This window comes from Setaria viridis, chromosome 3 (genome assembly GCF_005286985.2).
Source record: "Setaria viridis chromosome 3, Setaria_viridis_v4.0, whole genome shotgun sequence".
NCBI classification, from domain to species: domain Eukaryota; kingdom Viridiplantae; phylum Streptophyta; class Magnoliopsida; order Poales; family Poaceae; genus Setaria; species Setaria viridis.
In genome coordinates, this window is record NC_048265.2 from 3,420,355 (window position 1) to 3,437,878 (window position 17,524).

Consider the following 17,524-nt stretch of genomic DNA (forward strand, 5'->3'; position numbering starts at 1 on the left):
GTTTCACCGTCGATGGCTCCTCATGATTCGCGAGATTGTGATACTGAGTCCACTGACGACACGGCTTGCATGCGCATGCGCGCGGCAATTGAACACAAGTTGTTGTTACTTTAATGATGCTGCATGGAAGGAGAGGCTCTAGGTGAGATTAGGGAATGCAAGGATAGATTGGGTCTCATTTGTTGACTCGGTGCACAAACATAATACATCCATGCACACGCCATCTATCCCCAACTGCCACAACAATTCTACGTGCTCCCCGTGTATAAATAGATGTCTAGCAGCAGCGCCATCCTTCATCTCCTCATCAGCCAGCTTCAATCCTCAATCACCACTGCAGAGAGTTAAGGAGGAGCAAGACATCAGTGCGCTAGCACTTGATAGCTAGACCAATCCATTGTAGATCATGACGAGGTCCACTTGGTTGCCGTTTGCCATGGCGGCGCTCGTGGTCGCCTCGGTGGCGCACGCCTCGCCGCCGGCGAAACTGAAGGTCGGGTTCTACAAGCACTCGTGCCCGGAGGCGGAGGAGATCGTGCGCAACGCCGTCCGCCGCGGCCTCGCCCGTGACCCCGGCGTCGGTGCCGGCCTCATCCGCATGCACTTCCACGACTGCTTCGTCCGCGGCTGCGACTCCTCCATCCTCATCAACTCGACGCCGGGCAACCGGGCCGAGAAGGACTCCGTCGCCAACAACCCCAGCATGCGCGGCTTCGACGTCATCGACGACGCCAAGGCCGTCCTCGAGGCGCACTGCCCGCGCACCGTCTCCTGCGCCGACGTCGTCGCCTTCGCGGCGCGCGACGGCGCCTACCTCGCCGGCGGCATCGAGTACCAGGTCCCCTCGGGCCGCCGCGACGGCCGCGTCTCCATCGAAGCCGAGGTGCTCAACAACAACGTCCCCGCCCCCACCGACCGCCTCCGCGAGCTCATCGAGAGCTTCAAGCGCAAGGGCCTCTCCGCCGACGACATGGTCACGCTCTCCGGCGCGCACACCATCGGGCGCTCCCACTGCTCCTCCTTCACGCAGCGCCTCTACAACTTCAGCGGCCAATTGGGCAAGACCGACCCCTCCATCGACCCCGCCTACGCCGAGCACCTCAAGAAGCGGTGCCCGTGGCCGTCCAGCGACGACCAGATGGACCCCACCGTGGTGCCGCTCGACCCCGTCACGCCGGCGAGCTTCGACAACCAGTACTTCAAGAACGTGCTCTCGCACAAGGTCGTGCTCACCTCCGACCAGACGCTGCTCGACAGCCCGTGGACGGCCGGGATCGTCAAGTTCAACTCCGCCGTCGAGAAGGCGTGGCAGCTCAAGTTCGCCGCCTCCATGATCAAGATGGGCAAGATCGAGGTGCTCACCGGCGACGAGGGGGAGATCAGGGAGAAGTGCTTCGTCGTCAACCCACACTACTAGTTACTATAGCTTAGCCATTACTATACACAGATTTGGAGTGACTCGTCGATCGCCACACTTTTAAATTTGTTCTTTTTTACCTATCGTAACCAAAATTATGTGTTTTGTGATTGTGAAGTATTTTTTTGGTCAACGTCTCAACGAATTATACCCGTGTTTCATTTTGAAATGAAATCAGTTTTAGTCTTTCGCATGGGTTATGCTATATATCTCACTCCGCTAAAACCTGAGCACTGATATGTGGATCCTACTGCCACTTATCATCTACGCCAGCAAAAATGCTCATCAAAACAGTTACATGGTCAAATATGATTAGTTTTTCAAATATGATTAGTTTTTAATAGTTGGATGGTCAAAAATACTCAGCTTTGGAGATGTGGTCAAAATTCAAACTCTAACAATAGTTGGATAGCAAAAATGAACGTTTTCTTCTAAGTATCAATTAGGGTGATTTTGTGTGTCGTTCTGAACTTCTGATTGGGCTTTGGATGGCAGCGCTTTCTTGTAGATTGGGTGGGTGGTCACTGGTTTGTTATGGGCTGTAATTTTATTTTTTGGCCCAAAGCGTGTTTCTGTGTGGATGAAGTGAACCTTCTCATCAGGCCCAAAGCGAGTTTGATCATCTATCCCTCTCATCAATCATGTCACAGGTGCACCGTGCACGAACAAATAACAAATACCAACTCCAGGTCTCCAGCGAGCCACACGTCGTCGGTGTTCTTGCTTCAGAGTTCAGACCACCGGTGAAGCCACCGGCGGCGAGGTAAGATAGTCTACCGCCACGGCGAGGCTCCCTTCCTTCACTTCTCCTTGCTCGGTTTCCCTCGCCCTTGCCTTGCTTGATTGTTCTTGGCCCCTGCAGCGCCGACGCTCGCCACATGTCGACGGAATGCCTATGGTGAAAGTGGCAAGAACGTGGCCATGTCGGGCGGCAGCATTGATGCGCTGCCGGATGACATCCTCGAGCACATCCTCGGCTTCCTACCGGCGCCGGAGGCTGTGCGGACGTGCGTGATCGCCAGGCGTTGGCGTAACCTCTGGAAGCACGGCACGGGCCTGCGCATCACGTGCATCGCCGACGACGTTGAGGCGATGGAGACCGTGAAGGAGCACCAGAAGTTTGGGGACCACCTTCTGCGCCTCCGCGGGCACACACCTCTCGAAACGTGTTACCTCAGGTTCAGTAATTTCTACGACGATGATGACGCGCTCCTGAATCGCTGGTTCTGGCATGTTGTCACATGCCGAGTTCGGATGTTCAGGCTTGAGAACATTTGCCTTGACGGTTTTGATTTGGAAGGCATGCCTCTCATCTCCCAGCACTGGATGAGTCTGGACCTCATTGGTGTCAAAAAAACAAGTTATGTAAAAACTCGACCCGCGGGAGGTAAGAAAGCCTCCGGACATTTTGCTAAGAAGAAGAATTTCTCACGCAGGTCGAGAAAATCCCCGAACTCCTACCTCACCCTTACACAGCGGCACTGTAGCCTGTGTGAGATGACCAACGACGCACCCTTACACAGTGGCACTGTAGTCCGTGTGAGATGACCAACAACCTAGGCTAGGCCTTAGACATGTGCTTTAGTGTGGTTACAGACGAGGGTATTTTTTTAACCCTAGCCTCAAAATTCACTCCCACGAGGAGTCGAACCTAGGATCTGAGGAGTGCTACTAGAGCTACCTAACCAACTTAGCTAGAGGGCCATTTGAAAAAAAAAGGGTTATGTGACTTCTCGAGCGGTTCGTCTCCGAAGCACATAGAGATCTCATCGGTGTCCCTGAAACACCTAGCCATCACATATTGTGATTTGGCCATAGAGTTCAGTGCTCTTATGCCCCGAGTCTTATTTCGTGTTAGATGGCCATTTCTCGAACACTTTACCCCCCCTCCCCGTGTTGCTCTCTCCGAGCGACTCGGGTGGCGTATGAATCCACCGTCGACAGGCCCTCCCCCACCACTCCCAGACCTACCACCACCAGAGCTTGATGCCGGAAGCCCAGCGGAAGGCAAAGAAGGTGGCGGCAGACCTTTCTTCTTCCTAGCCGGTGGTGAAGGTCTACTGCGCAAGGTGGCCGGCAACATGTGGGGAGGCTGCACAGATCGGTGGCTTGGGATGCAGATCCGGCTCTGCTGCAGGAGGATTCGGCGTTTCCCTGCCCGGATCTGCAGCCCTCGTGTCTAGAGCAGCTCATGCGTGAGCGGGGCACGGCGCGGGCGGTGGCTGCGCGTGCCCTTGGCGCCGGGGTCGATGAGCTTTGCTCTTGATCTGGTGTGGCGGGGCTCGCGCGCGTGGCCGGCCTAGGCAACACGCTCGCCGGTGGCCCGAAGGGGTTCGACGGCGATGGCGCGTGAGCCGGTGCAAGGCCGGGCGGACGGCATTATGGCGGGCTTACTCGCTGGCGATTCTAAGCAAGGCAAAGTGGCAACTGAGTGGGCGTCGGGCGTGGAGGAGTCGATGGGCTGGTCTAGCAGTGCGCGGGCGCGGAGTCAAGAAAGCGGCGGCCGCGGAGTCAACGAGGCGGCAACGGCGATGGCCGCGAGTAGATGCATCGAAAGGCGGCCAACGGTGCGGCGGCCGCTTGTGTTGGTGCTGGCGCGTCGGCGGGCAGCGCGGCGTGAGGAGGCCGCGGTGGCGCCCAGCGCGGTGTGAGGAGGTTGAGCGGTGCCGGCAAGGACATGCGCTTGAAGGCTACGAGGCGAGGCCATGGCTGTGTAGTGTCGTGGCGGCGCGAGCTGTGTGGTGATGCGCGGTGTGGGTCTTGACAGCGGCCCATGATGAGGAGGATCTACGCTGGTGGTGGAGTGGTGTTGCTGTCGGCGTTCAACTGTGTGTGAGGTGGGTTGTGCGCAAACGCTGGCGAAAGCCTTAATCGGTTTTACCGATTACGACGATGGCGACGCCTTTGGGCATCGTTCCCCTCCTTGGAGGCATTGTCTTGGTGTTTTTGCACACACCCTTATCTGGTCAACGTTTGATACGTTTCGTGAAGGTGATGAGCCATTGTTTCTAGAAGCTTTGTGTCTGCGCACGTGGTGCAGCTGAGATTTTGGTGGTGGCAAGGTGGAGGTGAAGTTATTGAAGTAGCTCGGTGGCACCATGTCACCTTCAGCGGCAAAGTAAGTCTGGATCCTTGGCGTGGAGTCCAGCGGCGGAAGTGGCGAGGCCCCCGTTCGCTTTAAGGTGATGTGTCCGAGGAGTGGTGTGTGGTGGTGGATGTGGCTAGGCCCCCACGCGTTCGAGTTGCCTTGTAGGGCCCTGTTCCGGTGAGGTGTTTGGTCGTTTGGTGTGTACGGTGTTGCAACGGTGCTTCGGCGTTGGGTTCTACATCAAGACTTTTTTTGGTGTGGTGCCATGTGCTCCTCTTTTGACTTCTGCCGACGCAAGGTTGTGGATTGGAAGATCGACGACTGTGTGTGCGTGACCTGAGGACGACGGCGGCATGATGAAGGTGTCGTGGTAGCTACATGGCTTGCAGCGGATTGCAGTGGCCAGTCCTGCGTGGCAGCAGCTGGTTCGGCGTGGGACATCGTCGAGAATGACGGCGCTGGCAATGAGGGTTACTTGTCGACTTTTTCTCCTGGGTTGTGGTGGTGCGGCATAGTGGTCAGCTTGTGTTGAGTTTGTTTTGTTTTGATTTGAGTTGAGTTCGACACGTTTGACGCGATCCGTTAGGAGTTACTTTGTTACTTTGTTGTTGTACTCAGTCAGACTTATTGAGCTCTCTTCGTATAAAAAAATAGGTCATTTCTCAATGGCTCCCGTTCTTGGGTGCATGCCGTCGTTACAGGAGGCATTTATTAGGGTCACTCATGAGAGTGGATTCTCTAGTAACTAACCTCATAGGCAGGAAGAAAAAGGAGCCTCTCAGGCCATCAAGTTACTATGCAAGACTAAAAAAATACTCTTCGTTTTAACCGTATTGCTCTCTGACGCGTGCAACATCTGCGGCCTCCCGTTTCAACGGACATCTTGGCCCGTGTGTCCTCCCGTTTCCTTGGCCCATCGCAATCTGCTTCCGTCTTGGCCCGCTCATCCTGTCCTGCTGTTATTGGGCTTTGCCTGCCGTGCGCGTGGTCGATGCCTCATCAATATTTCGCCCTCCTATCGTTCGCCGAAACAGAGAGCTACATCACTATAGTGAGATATACATTTGTCTAGGATTAAAACATTATGTTCACAGAACAATTTTATTCCTCCGAGAGCTACATCACTATATAATTTTATTAAAATGACCTCATAGCCTGGCAAGAACTGTTAAGATAATGTGATAAGTTTTTTCTATCTTCGTAGGGGCTAATTCATAAGCCTAACTAGCAACCTTTGGTGCTGGCTGCGTCTTATTAGCTACCGTTGCAGCAATTGAAGTTAGGTTAGCTCCTCTTTATATTCGCTTCTGTTGACTAACAATTTCATGTGCCCAGACACATTTCGGTAGCCAACTTCAGTTGTATATTATCTTTCTTTCCTATTTTCAGCTCTAGAGAACAACATTAGTAAGATTAAAGCTCACCATTGCGTTTTGATTCTTATTATTGTTACTTATGGCTATCTCCGTGGACATGCAATTTCCAAACTGATGAAACTAATTGGGAGACAATGCGGGATGTGACTATCCCATCGCTACTTTTTAGATAGGGTCGTCCCATCTCGTGTTTGGTTGCATGGGATGGATCCGTCCTAATTTTTTATTTAGTTGAAGAGATGGAGAGTAAGGAATGGATGGTGATTTTAACACCGTCAACAATGGATCCTGTAAATTTTTTTTCGACCCCATCTGTCATCCACCTTTTCCCTTTATTAATTTTTCTTCCAACCTTATCTCTTCAACCGGCATAGCTTTTGGCCGCCATTGTTGAGCTCGAGGCCTCGCTCTGCTCGCCGAGCTCGGTCATACCGCGCCAAGCCGGGCTGCCCCGCCGGGACGGCTCCGTTGGCGGCGGCCCTGGCTGCCCCGCCCCCAGGAAGGGCTTCGTCGGAGGCGGAGCCTTGGCCGCGCCGCCCCCCGGGACGGCTCCGCCCGCGGGAGCCCCGGCCGCGCCGGCCCAGCCGCGCCGCCCCCGCCCGCGGCCGCCCCCGCCCGCGGCGGCCCCCGGCCGCGCCGGCCCCGCCCGCGGCAGCCCCCGGCCGCGCCGGCCCCAGCCGCGCCGCCTCCGCCCCCGGGATGGCTCCGCCCGCGGCGGCCCGGCCGCGCTGCCTCCGCCCGCCGGGATAGCTCCGCCCGTGGCGGTCCTAGCGGCGCCGCTGCTGGGATGCTCCACCTGACGGGGAAAAACGGCGCTGACAGGAGACGAAGTGGGACGCCCCCGTCCGCTCGTTTTGGAGGGACGGGGGTATCCCGCATCTAGAGGGAATATCCCCTCGTGGGGATGGACTCATCCCTTGTGTCTCCGAACTAAACGTGGGATGAAGTGGGATCGTCCCGTTCCGTCCCACCAACCAAACGCACCCTAAGGTTCACCCTTAATTGCGTTGATGTTTTAGCACCCTGTTTTTGTACAACTGCTGCCTTCTGATGTCCCATTTGCGGTACTGAGCTTAATGAGAACCTTCTGTTGTTCTTTTCAAGTTGTTTTTCTTCACAAATTTGGAACATGTGGCATTGCATGTCCTTACACATGAATTAGATCAGACATTAATTGTGGACAAGGTGCAATTCAGTTCTTTTATTGTCCCTATAATACGTTGACATTATTTTTCTTTCAGTGAAGTGCCTAATTTTAGTTAGTCTTGTGAATTGGGGTCTAGAATTTGTGCGTCACAATTTGTTGAGTGCATTTGCATCTTTTTCACGTCACACTTCATCAAGTTAGTGTTGAATTAAAATTCCATGGGGATGATGATACTAAACTGACACCTGAGTTGCATATCTGCATGTCCACCTGCTTTGTATCCTTTCATTCTTGACGATGCTCCCTTTTAATTTAGATATCGTTATTCATTTCCATTTCAAGTTGTCACGGGATGAATTGAATTGAGATATGAAATTTGTCCATCACCAATTTGTTGAGTGCATTTGCATATTTTTCATGTGACAATTCATTAGATTAGAGTTGAATTAAAATTTCTTGGGGATCGTCCTCTAGCGCTGGGAGCACACTCATAGTTGACGCGGGTAAAGAAGTTGCGTCTCCTATAGGTCATCGGAGACGCAGCTTAATTCCGCGTCTCATAAAGATGTCTCATTTGACGGTTTCTTACATAGTGGCTGCACTTTGACACCCGAGCTGCATGTCTGCATGTTCCTGCCTGGTATCCTTTCTTTCTTGATGATGCTCCCTTCTAATGCATATTATTAAGATGTGCAAAGCACATTTTTCATTAAGAAGAAAGAGAATAGTTTGAGTACAGACATTAACCGAAAATAAAAAAAAGACGACCCATACATGATTACACAAAGAGGAGAAGAGAGAAGCCGAGGAGAGAAAGAGAAGAGCAGGGGCCTAAGAGGGTCTAACACCAAGAAACAGAGCTAGTTATCAGAGTTACTCTTGGGATTGTGATTACGAGGACTGCTACTCTTGACATGGTACCATAAATGACAACAACATTTGTGTCTTTCTGGAAGGTTTATTGGAAGCTGAAAATTTGGCATTTATATCTGAATCCACGACGGTATGCTTACATTTCCACTTCTTGGCATTCATAAAGTTGCTCCAAAATTGAGTTCTTTAACCATTACGTTCCCACTGCATATTAGTTTCTGTTTTTTCTTTGTGCAATTTGTCCAGTTTGTCTTTGGAAGGGATTTGAAGCAATGCCCCACATTTAGCAAGTTATGGACTTTGGTACTTAATGATCACTGGTGTGTGGCTCCTGATTTCCCCGCACTAACTTGCATCCTCAAGCACTCATCAATTCTAGAGAAGCTCACTCTTCAACTTTTCTCCAAGATATATACATCAATGACTGATCTTGGTGAAATGTTTTTTTGTCACTACAGGGACCTCAACATAAAATAGAAATGATAGGAAGAAGCAGTTCAATGGACAGATCAGTTGCAATATCAGAAAACCTCAAGGAAATTGAAATAAAATGTGAAGTGGTTGATGAGGAAGTCCACAAAGTTTTGAAGTTTCTATGTTCGATCATTTAATATATGTAACTGTAAGTGAGCTAGTGACACTCTTGATTCTCTGTATATTTCTTTAATTTTCCTTCGTATGCTGGAACGGAAACAAGAAGTGAATAAACTCCTAAGTTTATTAGGAAAAACAATGAACTTTTTAAGTTCGATACAGAAAGAGTTAATTTCGAATAACTACGCCTTTTTGCTCAAAATCATATTAAAGTACACCCTCGGAACTGTTGCCACAAAACTCATATTTTGTGCATGTTATCATAAAACTACAACTACAGTTTTCACAATCAAGTGTGCAAAGTATGCACAGTTCAGTGATAAAGGATCCAAAAAATGTTGATTTGAGCGTATAACGGTATAAGTGCATTTCTTTACTCATCCAGAGGAACCTGGTCGCTTATTTCTTTGTGGGAGATATTAAGTTGAGTTGCTTATCAACTTTGGACAAGAAACAGAATATCTTCGTTCAGGGAATATGAGTAGCAACACAATAGGTTTCTGTCAAATAATCATGTCTACTCATTACCATTTCTTCCTTTTTATATGGATACTCTCATTTATTTTGAATACTCGACTTATAAGTATGTATGGCCTTAGACAGCCTTGTCAACCATGCTGTTCTTGTTCGTAGAGACTATGCATGCATTTGATTAGCCACCAAAGAATGCTTTTCTTGTTACAGTTTTGAATTTAGTCATCCTCTTTAAGTCATCTTATATATTTTTTGGTTGCTCAAACAGTATTGTATGTGTATTCTAACTTTGTTTTTTAGTGCTCTGTTTGTTACTGGGATGTAACTCTTGAATCATTGCTAGTCCAATTTCTACTTTTCCTTTTTTTTTCTACCTCTTTTCCAGTTTGCATTGATTTATAATTTGCTTACGATTTGCTACATCTTAGTACCTTAGCAACCACTCTGCATGGTTCCTACCCCGAATCCCTGATATGGGCTGAGGTTCACGACATGTTTCATCTGCTTGTCCAGTTTGTTTTTTCTATATATTCCCACTAGCTGACTTTCATGCAGACAAAAAGAGTTAAGAGATTCATTGCTTATCAAATAGTTACTCATGTTTTAGCACAGTTTTGCTTTAGTAGAACATAATATAAATTTGAGGCAATCAGATCTAAGAATGAACTGTTTTAAATTTCTTTGTCAAGAATTAAGCGGCTTCATTTCTGAATGTAACATCCGTTTGTAAACCTTTGTACTTTTTCATTACTGTACAGCTTTCATATTCAAGTAGGCGGGAGAAGATTTTGGCTTTCGACGCATCATCCATCTTGACCATTCAGAAGTGTATGTCTGAAATCTTCTGTGACAAGGTTTGCATCGTTTGTCTCTGGGTGTCATATGAATCTCGCTAGTTGTCCTTTTTTCTTAATCACAGCTACCACCTGTTTCTCGACTTCCAATACTACCCCCAGCCATTAGTATGATCCCGCTACTTTAGGTTTTTCTGGTGAAATTAAAGGAAGCACTTTTCTGATTTCTCCCAAAGAGAAAAAAAAAGGAAGGATCGATGTCAGCTTCAGTGACTAGACAAAGCCTTGAGGTTTCTTCATGTCTCTTATGTGCATGGATTATATTTATGCGCGGGGATGAATCTTGCGTGGTTGGTGAGACTGATTCAGAATCTCTCTCTCTCCATGTCCACCTCCATCTCCAATGGTGAGTGCTGATGTCTCCCAAGTTTATTGGTGTGAGTAGGTGAGTGCTTAGTAGGTGCTCCCTGTGACGTGAGACCGCATCAAGTCACCATCTTCTTGAGTTCTCTCTTGCTATTGAATCAATCATTACAACTTTACACAAAGAGCTTTGTATGAACTACATGTTGTTGGTGCTGATGAAAAGGGCCTGTGGTGTGGGCTTGGTAGGTGGAGAAGTTGCTGTTGGTCGTCTAGGTAGTAGTACTAACCACTGTTTGGTCTGCCTAAGATGTCTCTCTCCTGCTACCTAACATTCATGGACCCATGGTACCCGCATCGACCAGCTTGGCCATCGCGTGGAGCGCGAGAGAGATTCTAGTGTTGAGTTATTCATAGAAATAAATGCGCGATGACTCCCTACGCTGTCACCTGCAAATGTTCCGCGAGGCAGGCGATCGAAAGAGTCATCAAAGTGCAGAGTCCATGGGCTGTAAAGCTCAACCAGTATACGCGCGCACAACAACTTGCAACAAAGTCCAGGCAACAAGTCGGTTCAGACCTTGGCAACTTTCACCAGCAATTGGCTAGCTTACGAGTGATTGGTTTTGTCTTTAGGCATATTGTTATCGTGGAAAGCATGATGAGCAGTGAGCGAGAACCTGACGGGCGGAATGGAGCAGTTTGCAGCGCTGACGGAACTCGAACAGTCAGCGGTCACTGCTCAGTAGTCTCGATAGTACAGAGTTACAGACAGCGATGAAGAAAAATCTGCAAATGATCAACGTCGTGAGCTGAGCCACAAGATCAAGTAGTCACTTTCGTGCTCTATATATTCAACGTCAAGGTGGATAGATATAGACGGACGCAAATGGAACTCAAGCAGCTGAACAACGACTATTATATTATTGTTCGTCTACTCCACCGTCCTAAATTATTATTCATTTTGATTTTTTTAAGTGCATAACTTTTACTACGTATCTAGATATAGCATATATCTAGATATAGCATATATCTAGATGCATAGTAAAGTCTATGTATCTAAAAGAGTCAAAACGAATAGTAATTTGGGATGATGGGATGAAGAGAACAGTAGGTAAATCATTTGTTATAATACCAAACTTAACCAAAATCAGCTAATCTACTTGCGGTTGTTTCATTGTGTGATTTTTACCGCATCGATAGTCCATACGTTGCCCTAGAGCCATATGTTAAATCACCGGTGGAAATGTGAGCTGTAGTTCCAGATGGAGAGAGTTATATCTCTCGAATATCCAACCGGGATTAATCATTTAGAACTAAAGGTCTCCCTCTTTAGTCCCGAGTCATTCACTCGGGACTAAAGACACCTCTTTAGTCCCGGTTGGTAATGCCTCTTGCCACGTGATTTTTTATGTGAAATATACGCGTGCACAGTGTGTGGATTTCGAACCTGCAACCTCTTGCCTCGGACGTAGCTTCCATGTGGATTTGTAACACTAATCGGGACTAAAGCGTCACTTTTAGTCCCAGTTGGTGTTACCTAACCGGGACTAAAAAGTTTCTCATGGATTACGAAATTTAGATCCGGGACTAAAGTCTCTTTTAGTTCTGGGTCCAAAAATGATCGAGACTTTTGTTTGAGACTTTGTTTGAGGATGGAAGGTCATTGAGTCCATTTTCAACTTTTTCTCACTCTCTTTTCTATCTGGTGCCACCTTCTTTTAACTATCTCCACCACTCTTTTTACCCTCTCACTGTCCCTTAGCGTGACCTGACATATAGATCCGAGATGGTAACATGGCATCGTGGTGCTAACAAGTGGCAGTTCTAGAAAACAAGTTTTGTTATGGATGAAGTTGAAGAAGAAGAAAAAAAAAAGTTTGAGAAGAAGAAGAGGAAGACACGGGTGGAGTCCTGTATCTGGCAGCTCTCCGTTCGCCACCGGCGCTAACATGTGGATCATATATGTGATAGATTTTGTGGATCTAAACGTCTGCCGGGCGTAGATGGCTTTCCCGTTGCGGCGCGTGGAAATGCAGATGAAAATGGGCATGTAACGGCCAAGGTTGAAGATGACCCAAAGATTGAATCGTGTTTGACGACCTGACCAGCAAGCAGCTTTTAGCCTGCCACTGCGCCAGCAAATTAAACACTGATAACATAAGCCTAGCTAGGACAGTTTAAGTTTCCTTTTTGTTTTGAATGAGTAGTAGAGACAGACTGACCATGACTCAGGACAGTTAAGTTTCCTGCTGTGATTTGAGGCTAATGGTGACTATGAACCTGGACACTAATTTTGGTAGCGCGTCATTAGCCAGGCCGTGTTCGTGCTGTCACGCCGACTCCCCACAGCACCAGCAGCGCCTCGTGGGGCCCACCGTGGGGCGGTTGGTGGAGCGGGGGGCGAGAACCACGCGGCTCCGGGGACCGGGCCCACGTCGCAGCGACCCATGCGACCAAATTAAAATCACCCCGGCCCGGCCTGGGAGAGTGGGAGGGGAGTTTGGTGGGTACGGGTCGCTGTCCGCCACCCAACCCACCCAGGCGTCCACCGGACCGCCCGATCCGACCAAATCCAATCCGACGGCGGGCTCCCCCGCCGGCCGCCGCGGGGGAGCTATAAATGGGCCGGCGCGCGGCCCAGCTCGGCGTGCGCTGCGGCCGGGTCGGATCTGAGACGAGCACTCCCCAACTTGTTACCATCTCATCCTCATCCACCCCGCCTCCTCCCGTCTCCCCCTCCGCCGGATCTGATCGGATCCGCCCGACCAACCCGCGCCGCCGCCGCAGGTAAACATCCCCTCCGTCCCCGCCTCTCCCGCCGTCGGTCCGCCGCTCTGCTCTGAGTTCGGTGGGGTTTGCCCGCCGTAGGGTTTTCCTTTTGTTTTGTACTAGTATCTTGTTTTCTAGGAGCCAGGGGGGTTCTTGATCCGCCGCGCTGGCAATGGTTTGCCTGGTTGCTTCGTGCCTCGGATGATAGGCTTGCGCGCGCGCGTCTTGCGCATTTCTAGCCATCAGCGTACAAGATTGGTGCTCCCATAACAGCTTTTGCGTTTTTTTTCTGTTATATGTACCGCGAAATGTTTCCTTTTTCTTTTGCTATAATCCTATAGTTAGAGATGGGGGGGGTCTCTTTCGTACCCGCCTGTTTGGAACGGGTAGTGAATGGTTCTTGTCACTCGTAGAATTCTTGTCGTGTTCTAGAGGACGGAAGAGGAAAGGTTCACCACGTGGTCGGATGAAATGGACTCCTTGGAATGCCATGCATGTTTAGGAAAAGTTTGTGCTTCCGTGTCAGCATGCTTTAATCTTTGTTTATGCGGTAAAAACTGGTGGAGAACTGCTTAGGTTTTTACTGTATACTGTAAAGGTTGCTGCTGAAATGATAGTGATGCTGATTTTACATCTCCTAATAAAATGGTTAGGAAAAAGAATCTGACTTTTGGTTAGTTTTGTCTTATGACGATCTACAAGCAAATCCCCATGCTCAAAGCACTTTTTGATAGGCAACATGCACATGCTGCTATGGGGTTTCTGAGGGGTTTTCTTTCTGCAAGCAGTTAAAAATTTGGAGCTACTGGGTCTTGCTTTTACCATGTCCCGTGATGTGTTGCTTCATAAATATTACCTTTTTGCCTTACAGTAGGTAGTGGAAGCATATTTGAGTGGTTATTTTGTTCCTAGGATCTCATTGGGCGATTTTTTATTCTTATGCTGATTCGGCCGAGACTTGGTAGATTCCTTGTGCCTTGCATCCACTAGCCACACATATGGACCATACTTATTCTTATGGTGATTCGGCTGAGACTTGGTAGATTCCTTGTGCCTTGCATCCACTAGCCACACATATGGACCATACTCTTGTGCCAGCAGATCAGAAATGCCAAACTTTTTATTGGAGGAATTTAGAGCATGACGAATCTCTCAGCCTGGAGTGTGTGGTCTTGTTATGTGCCAACAAAACAGAAGGTTTTCATGGCCATAAGATACAAAGATGCCCTTTTTGTTGCTTGTTTATTAGACTAATGTTTCTTTTTTATATTTCCTTATACTGCATGAGACAATAGGACAAATTTCGGTAAAGTATCCTGGCCTAAAAGAAGTACTGTGTTTGCTAAGAATCCAGATTGTCCTGTCAGTGTGATTTATAAACATTTCAACAAATTGATTAGTTATTGGTCTTATGTATATGAGCATATCAATCTCTGCTTTGTTGATCACGAATTTGTTTGGTTGCAGTAATTTTTACTTTGCCTGAGCGATTTTTTCTACCATATTGTCTGTAACTAAACATTTGTATTGCCTGCTGCAGATCAGAAAAGATGGCCGCAGTCGACACCTTCCTCTTCACCTCGGAGTCCGTGAATGAGGGACACCCTGACAAGCTCTGCGACCAGGTCTCAGATGCTGTGCTTGATGCTTGCCTTGCTGAGGACCCCGACAGCAAGGTTGCTTGCGAGACCTGCACCAAGACTAACATGGTCATGGTCTTTGGTGAGATCACCACCAAGGCCAACGTCGACTACGAGAAGATTGTCAGGGACACTTGCCGCAACATCGGTTTCGTGTCGGCAGATGTCGGGCTTGACGCTGACCACTGCAAGGTGCTCGTGAACATTGAGCAGCAGTCCCCTGATATTGCTCAGGGTGTGCATGGCCACTTCACAAAGCGCCCTGAGGAGATCGGAGCTGGTGACCAGGGACACATGTTTGGGTATGCAACTGATGAGACCCCTGAGCTGATGCCCCTCAGCCACGTCCTTGCCACCAAGCTTGGTGCTCGTCTCACAGAGGTGCGCAAGAATGGGACCTGCCCCTGGCTCAGGCCTGATGGGAAGACCCAGGTGACTGTCGAGTACCGCAATGAGGGTGGTGCGATGGTCCCCATCCGTGTCCACACTGTCCTCATCTCTACCCAGCACGACGAGACAGTCACCAACGATGAGATTGCCGCTGACCTCAAGGAGCATGTCATCAAGCCTGTCATCCCTGAGCAGTACCTTGACGAGAAGACCATCTTCCACCTTAACCCATCTGGTCGCTTTGTCATCGGTGGACCTCATGGTGATGCTGGTCTCACTGGCCGGAAGATCATCATTGACACCTATGGTGGCTGGGGAGCCCACGGTGGTGGTGCTTTCTCCGGCAAGGACCCAACCAAGGTTGACCGCAGTGGAGCCTACATTGCCAGGCAAGCTGCCAAGAGCATTGTCGCTAATGGCCTTGCTCGCCGCGCCATCGTCCAGGTCTCCTATGCCATCGGTGTGCCTGAGCCCCTCTCCGTGTTTGTTGACACATATGGCACTGGCACGATCCCCGACAAGGAGATCCTCAAGATTATTAAGGAGAACTTCGACTTCAGGCCTGGCATGATCATCATCAACCTTGACCTCAAGAAAGGCGGCAACGGGCGCTACCTCAAGACAGCTGCCTACGGTCACTTCGGAAGGGACGACCCTGACTTCACCTGGGAGGTGGTGAAGCCCCTCAAGTGGGAGAAGCCTTCTGCCTAAGGCGCCCTTTGAGAAGAAGCTTTTGGTCTGCTGCGCTTATCATGTTTGGTGGCTTCTGTGTTGTGATTCTTGATCTGCCCCTTGCTATCATTTGTATTGTACTGTCCTAATAAGTGGTACTTGTGAGGGTATTACTGTGTCTGGTTATTTACCTAGAGGAGGAATTATTGTCTGCTATTTCTGGTTTTGCTGTTTATGTAATGGTGAACCAAAGAATGAAGCTGCAGGCTACTTTGAGAAGGAAGGGGACCTGCTGCTTTCTATCTTGTCATGCGTGATTACTTGAACAGTCCTGATGATCTATTAATGTTCTTTGGTCAGTGCAAGTGTTTGGTGTAGCTCCAACAGGTAGTGTTTATGTTTGGTGAAGCAGCAATGGCCGACTGTATGTGTTTGGTGAAGCTGCAACCTGCTTGTGCTAACTGAACATGCAGACTGAGTACCTTTCATGTGTAGGGTGACCTATGGACTGATATTGCTCACCTGCCTCTTATTGATATTAACAGGTGGTTGGTGAGCAGCTAGAAAGGATTTAATGCCATTAACAGGCGAGAATACTTGAAAGATCAGGGGTTAATTGCACCAACAACTCAACGAGTGCAAGTGCATGCTTTGTCAGCTGCGCGTGTCAGTCACAGCTTATCTGGCTCCTGAATCTTCTCTTTCGGTTCAGCAGTCTGAATCTTGAATTATGTTCGGCCGGATTTATAAGCTGGCTGAAAAGTTGAAATGGCTGATTTGTTGTGAAAGAAAAACACTGTTCGGTGGCTATGTTTTGGCTGTCACCCTCTGAACCTGTGTTGAAATTCTGTACCCTGTTAGTTCTGTCGACGTGTATCTGAAATTCTGGCAAACCATGGGGGATTACCTTAAATCTCTGCTGAAATCTCTAGGAATATGTGACGATTGGGATTACCTTGGAGATGACAGCGCATGCTGATTTGCAGAAGATTTTCATCAAGGCTGCTCCTGCCCGTCCTAGCTGGCGGCGGCTGCCCGTTTTGGATATGACCCAAACCAACCTTGCTGAACTTTGTTTATCATGCCAATTGCCAAAGACGCAACCGGACCGGCTTTCAGGTTCGGCCACCCGGCACTGCACGCCGCATGTACAGCAAGCTGAAACTGCAGGTCAACCGACAGATGGTAAACAAAGGATTTGCAGTTCAATGTAACGAACCAAATGGGTGCCAAATGTAACGAACCAAATGCAAGTGTCAGGTTAATTATCTGCTGGTGATTCACCGAATGCCAAATGTAATTGCGTTTCTTTAACTCTTTTGCCTCACAAGCACTCCACGGAATTGACAGCGATGACAACTTTTTGGGCCGTGGACAAGGAAGTCCAGGATATCTATTATCTTAATACAACAGTGTTAAAAGAAGCCACCAAATTCGTCAAGAGGATCTCGAAATTCCTACGTTAGTTAGAAAAAAGAGAATGATATATGCTGTTGGTTTTATGATGATCTAACTATCTATATCAATCGAAAAAGAATCCACGTTCAAATATAATTATGTATTAATAGTTTGGACGTAATAATAGAACAAGCTTGGGATGGAACCAGAAAAATATTACTGCCTTTTTTTGTACTAGGAGTCCTAATCTAATCTAATAGCTGTCATGTCTTTTTTTTTTTTCCTTTGAACGTCACGTGCCTTCCTTTTGCGCTGGGCAGTCTTCAATGTAATGGCATGCATGCACCGTATAGACGGTAAAATACCAACTGCAAAAGCCGTTCTCACCGCCAAGCAAAACCGCTGCTGGTTGATGCTGGCCAACGCATCACTCACTAACCAGTGAAGGGCCTCAACGAGCAGGCCGGGAGCTCGCCACCGATCTTCAGTGCTCAACGATCAGGCATGCATGCGGGCTGCAGGGCAT

General features: G+C 48.8%; 3 protein-coding genes across 3 annotated transcripts; all 3 read left to right on the forward strand.

The window, feature by feature from the left end:
- The first annotated feature begins 279 nt into the window (after positions 1-279).
- Positions 280-1,603, forward strand: LOC117847886 (peroxidase 5). The gene has a single exon (XM_034729182.2). It carries the CDS (start codon positions 407-409, stop codon positions 1,415-1,417), a length of 1,011 nt encoding a protein of 336 aa, XP_034585073.1. The 5' UTR covers positions 280-406; the 3' UTR covers positions 1,418-1,603.
- Positions 1,604-2,338: 735 nt separating this feature from the next.
- On the forward strand, positions 2,339-10,374 carry LOC117846977 (F-box/FBD/LRR-repeat protein At1g78750-like). Its single transcript, XM_072292266.1, has 5 exons — positions 2,339-2,804; positions 7,952-8,031; positions 8,148-8,307; positions 8,358-8,523; positions 9,728-10,374. The coding sequence occupies exons 1-4, from the start codon at positions 2,339-2,341 to the stop codon at positions 8,510-8,512; spliced, it is 861 nt and encodes a 286-aa protein (XP_072148367.1). The 3' UTR covers positions 8,513-8,523; positions 9,728-10,374.
- Positions 10,375-12,734: 2,360 nt separating this feature from the next.
- On the forward strand, positions 12,735-15,959 carry LOC117846975 (S-adenosylmethionine synthase 1). Its single transcript, XM_034728108.1, has 2 exons — positions 12,735-12,916; positions 14,439-15,959. Exons 1-2 carry the CDS (start codon positions 12,750-12,752, stop codon positions 15,637-15,639), a joined length of 1,368 nt encoding a protein of 455 aa, XP_034583999.1. The 5' UTR covers positions 12,735-12,749; the 3' UTR covers positions 15,640-15,959.
- Positions 15,960-17,524: the final 1,565 nt, after the last annotated feature.

Excerpts from the sequence above, each read along its gene's own strand:
- LOC117847886 (XM_034729182.2), top strand. The coding sequence starts at position 407 with ATGACGAGGTCCACTTGGTTGCCGTTTGCCATGGCGGCGCTCGTGGTC.
- LOC117846977 (XM_072292266.1), top strand. The coding sequence starts at position 2,339 with ATGTCGGGCGGCAGCATTGATGCGCTGCCGGATGACATCCTCGAGCAC. Across the intron at positions 2,805-7,951 it reads AAAAACTCGACCCGCGGGAG|TAAATGACAACAACATTTGT; the intron begins GTAAGAAAGCCT and ends GACATGGTACCA. Across the intron at positions 8,032-8,147 it reads TTATATCTGAATCCACGACG|TTTGTCTTTGGAAGGGATTT; the intron begins GTATGCTTACAT and ends CAATTTGTCCAG.
- LOC117846975 (XM_034728108.1), top strand. The coding sequence starts at position 12,750 with ATGGGCCGGCGCGCGGCCCAGCTCGGCGTGCGCTGCGGCCGGGTCGGA. Across the intron at positions 12,917-14,438 it reads AACCCGCGCCGCCGCCGCAG|ATCAGAAAAGATGGCCGCAG; the intron begins GTAAACATCCCC and ends TGCCTGCTGCAG.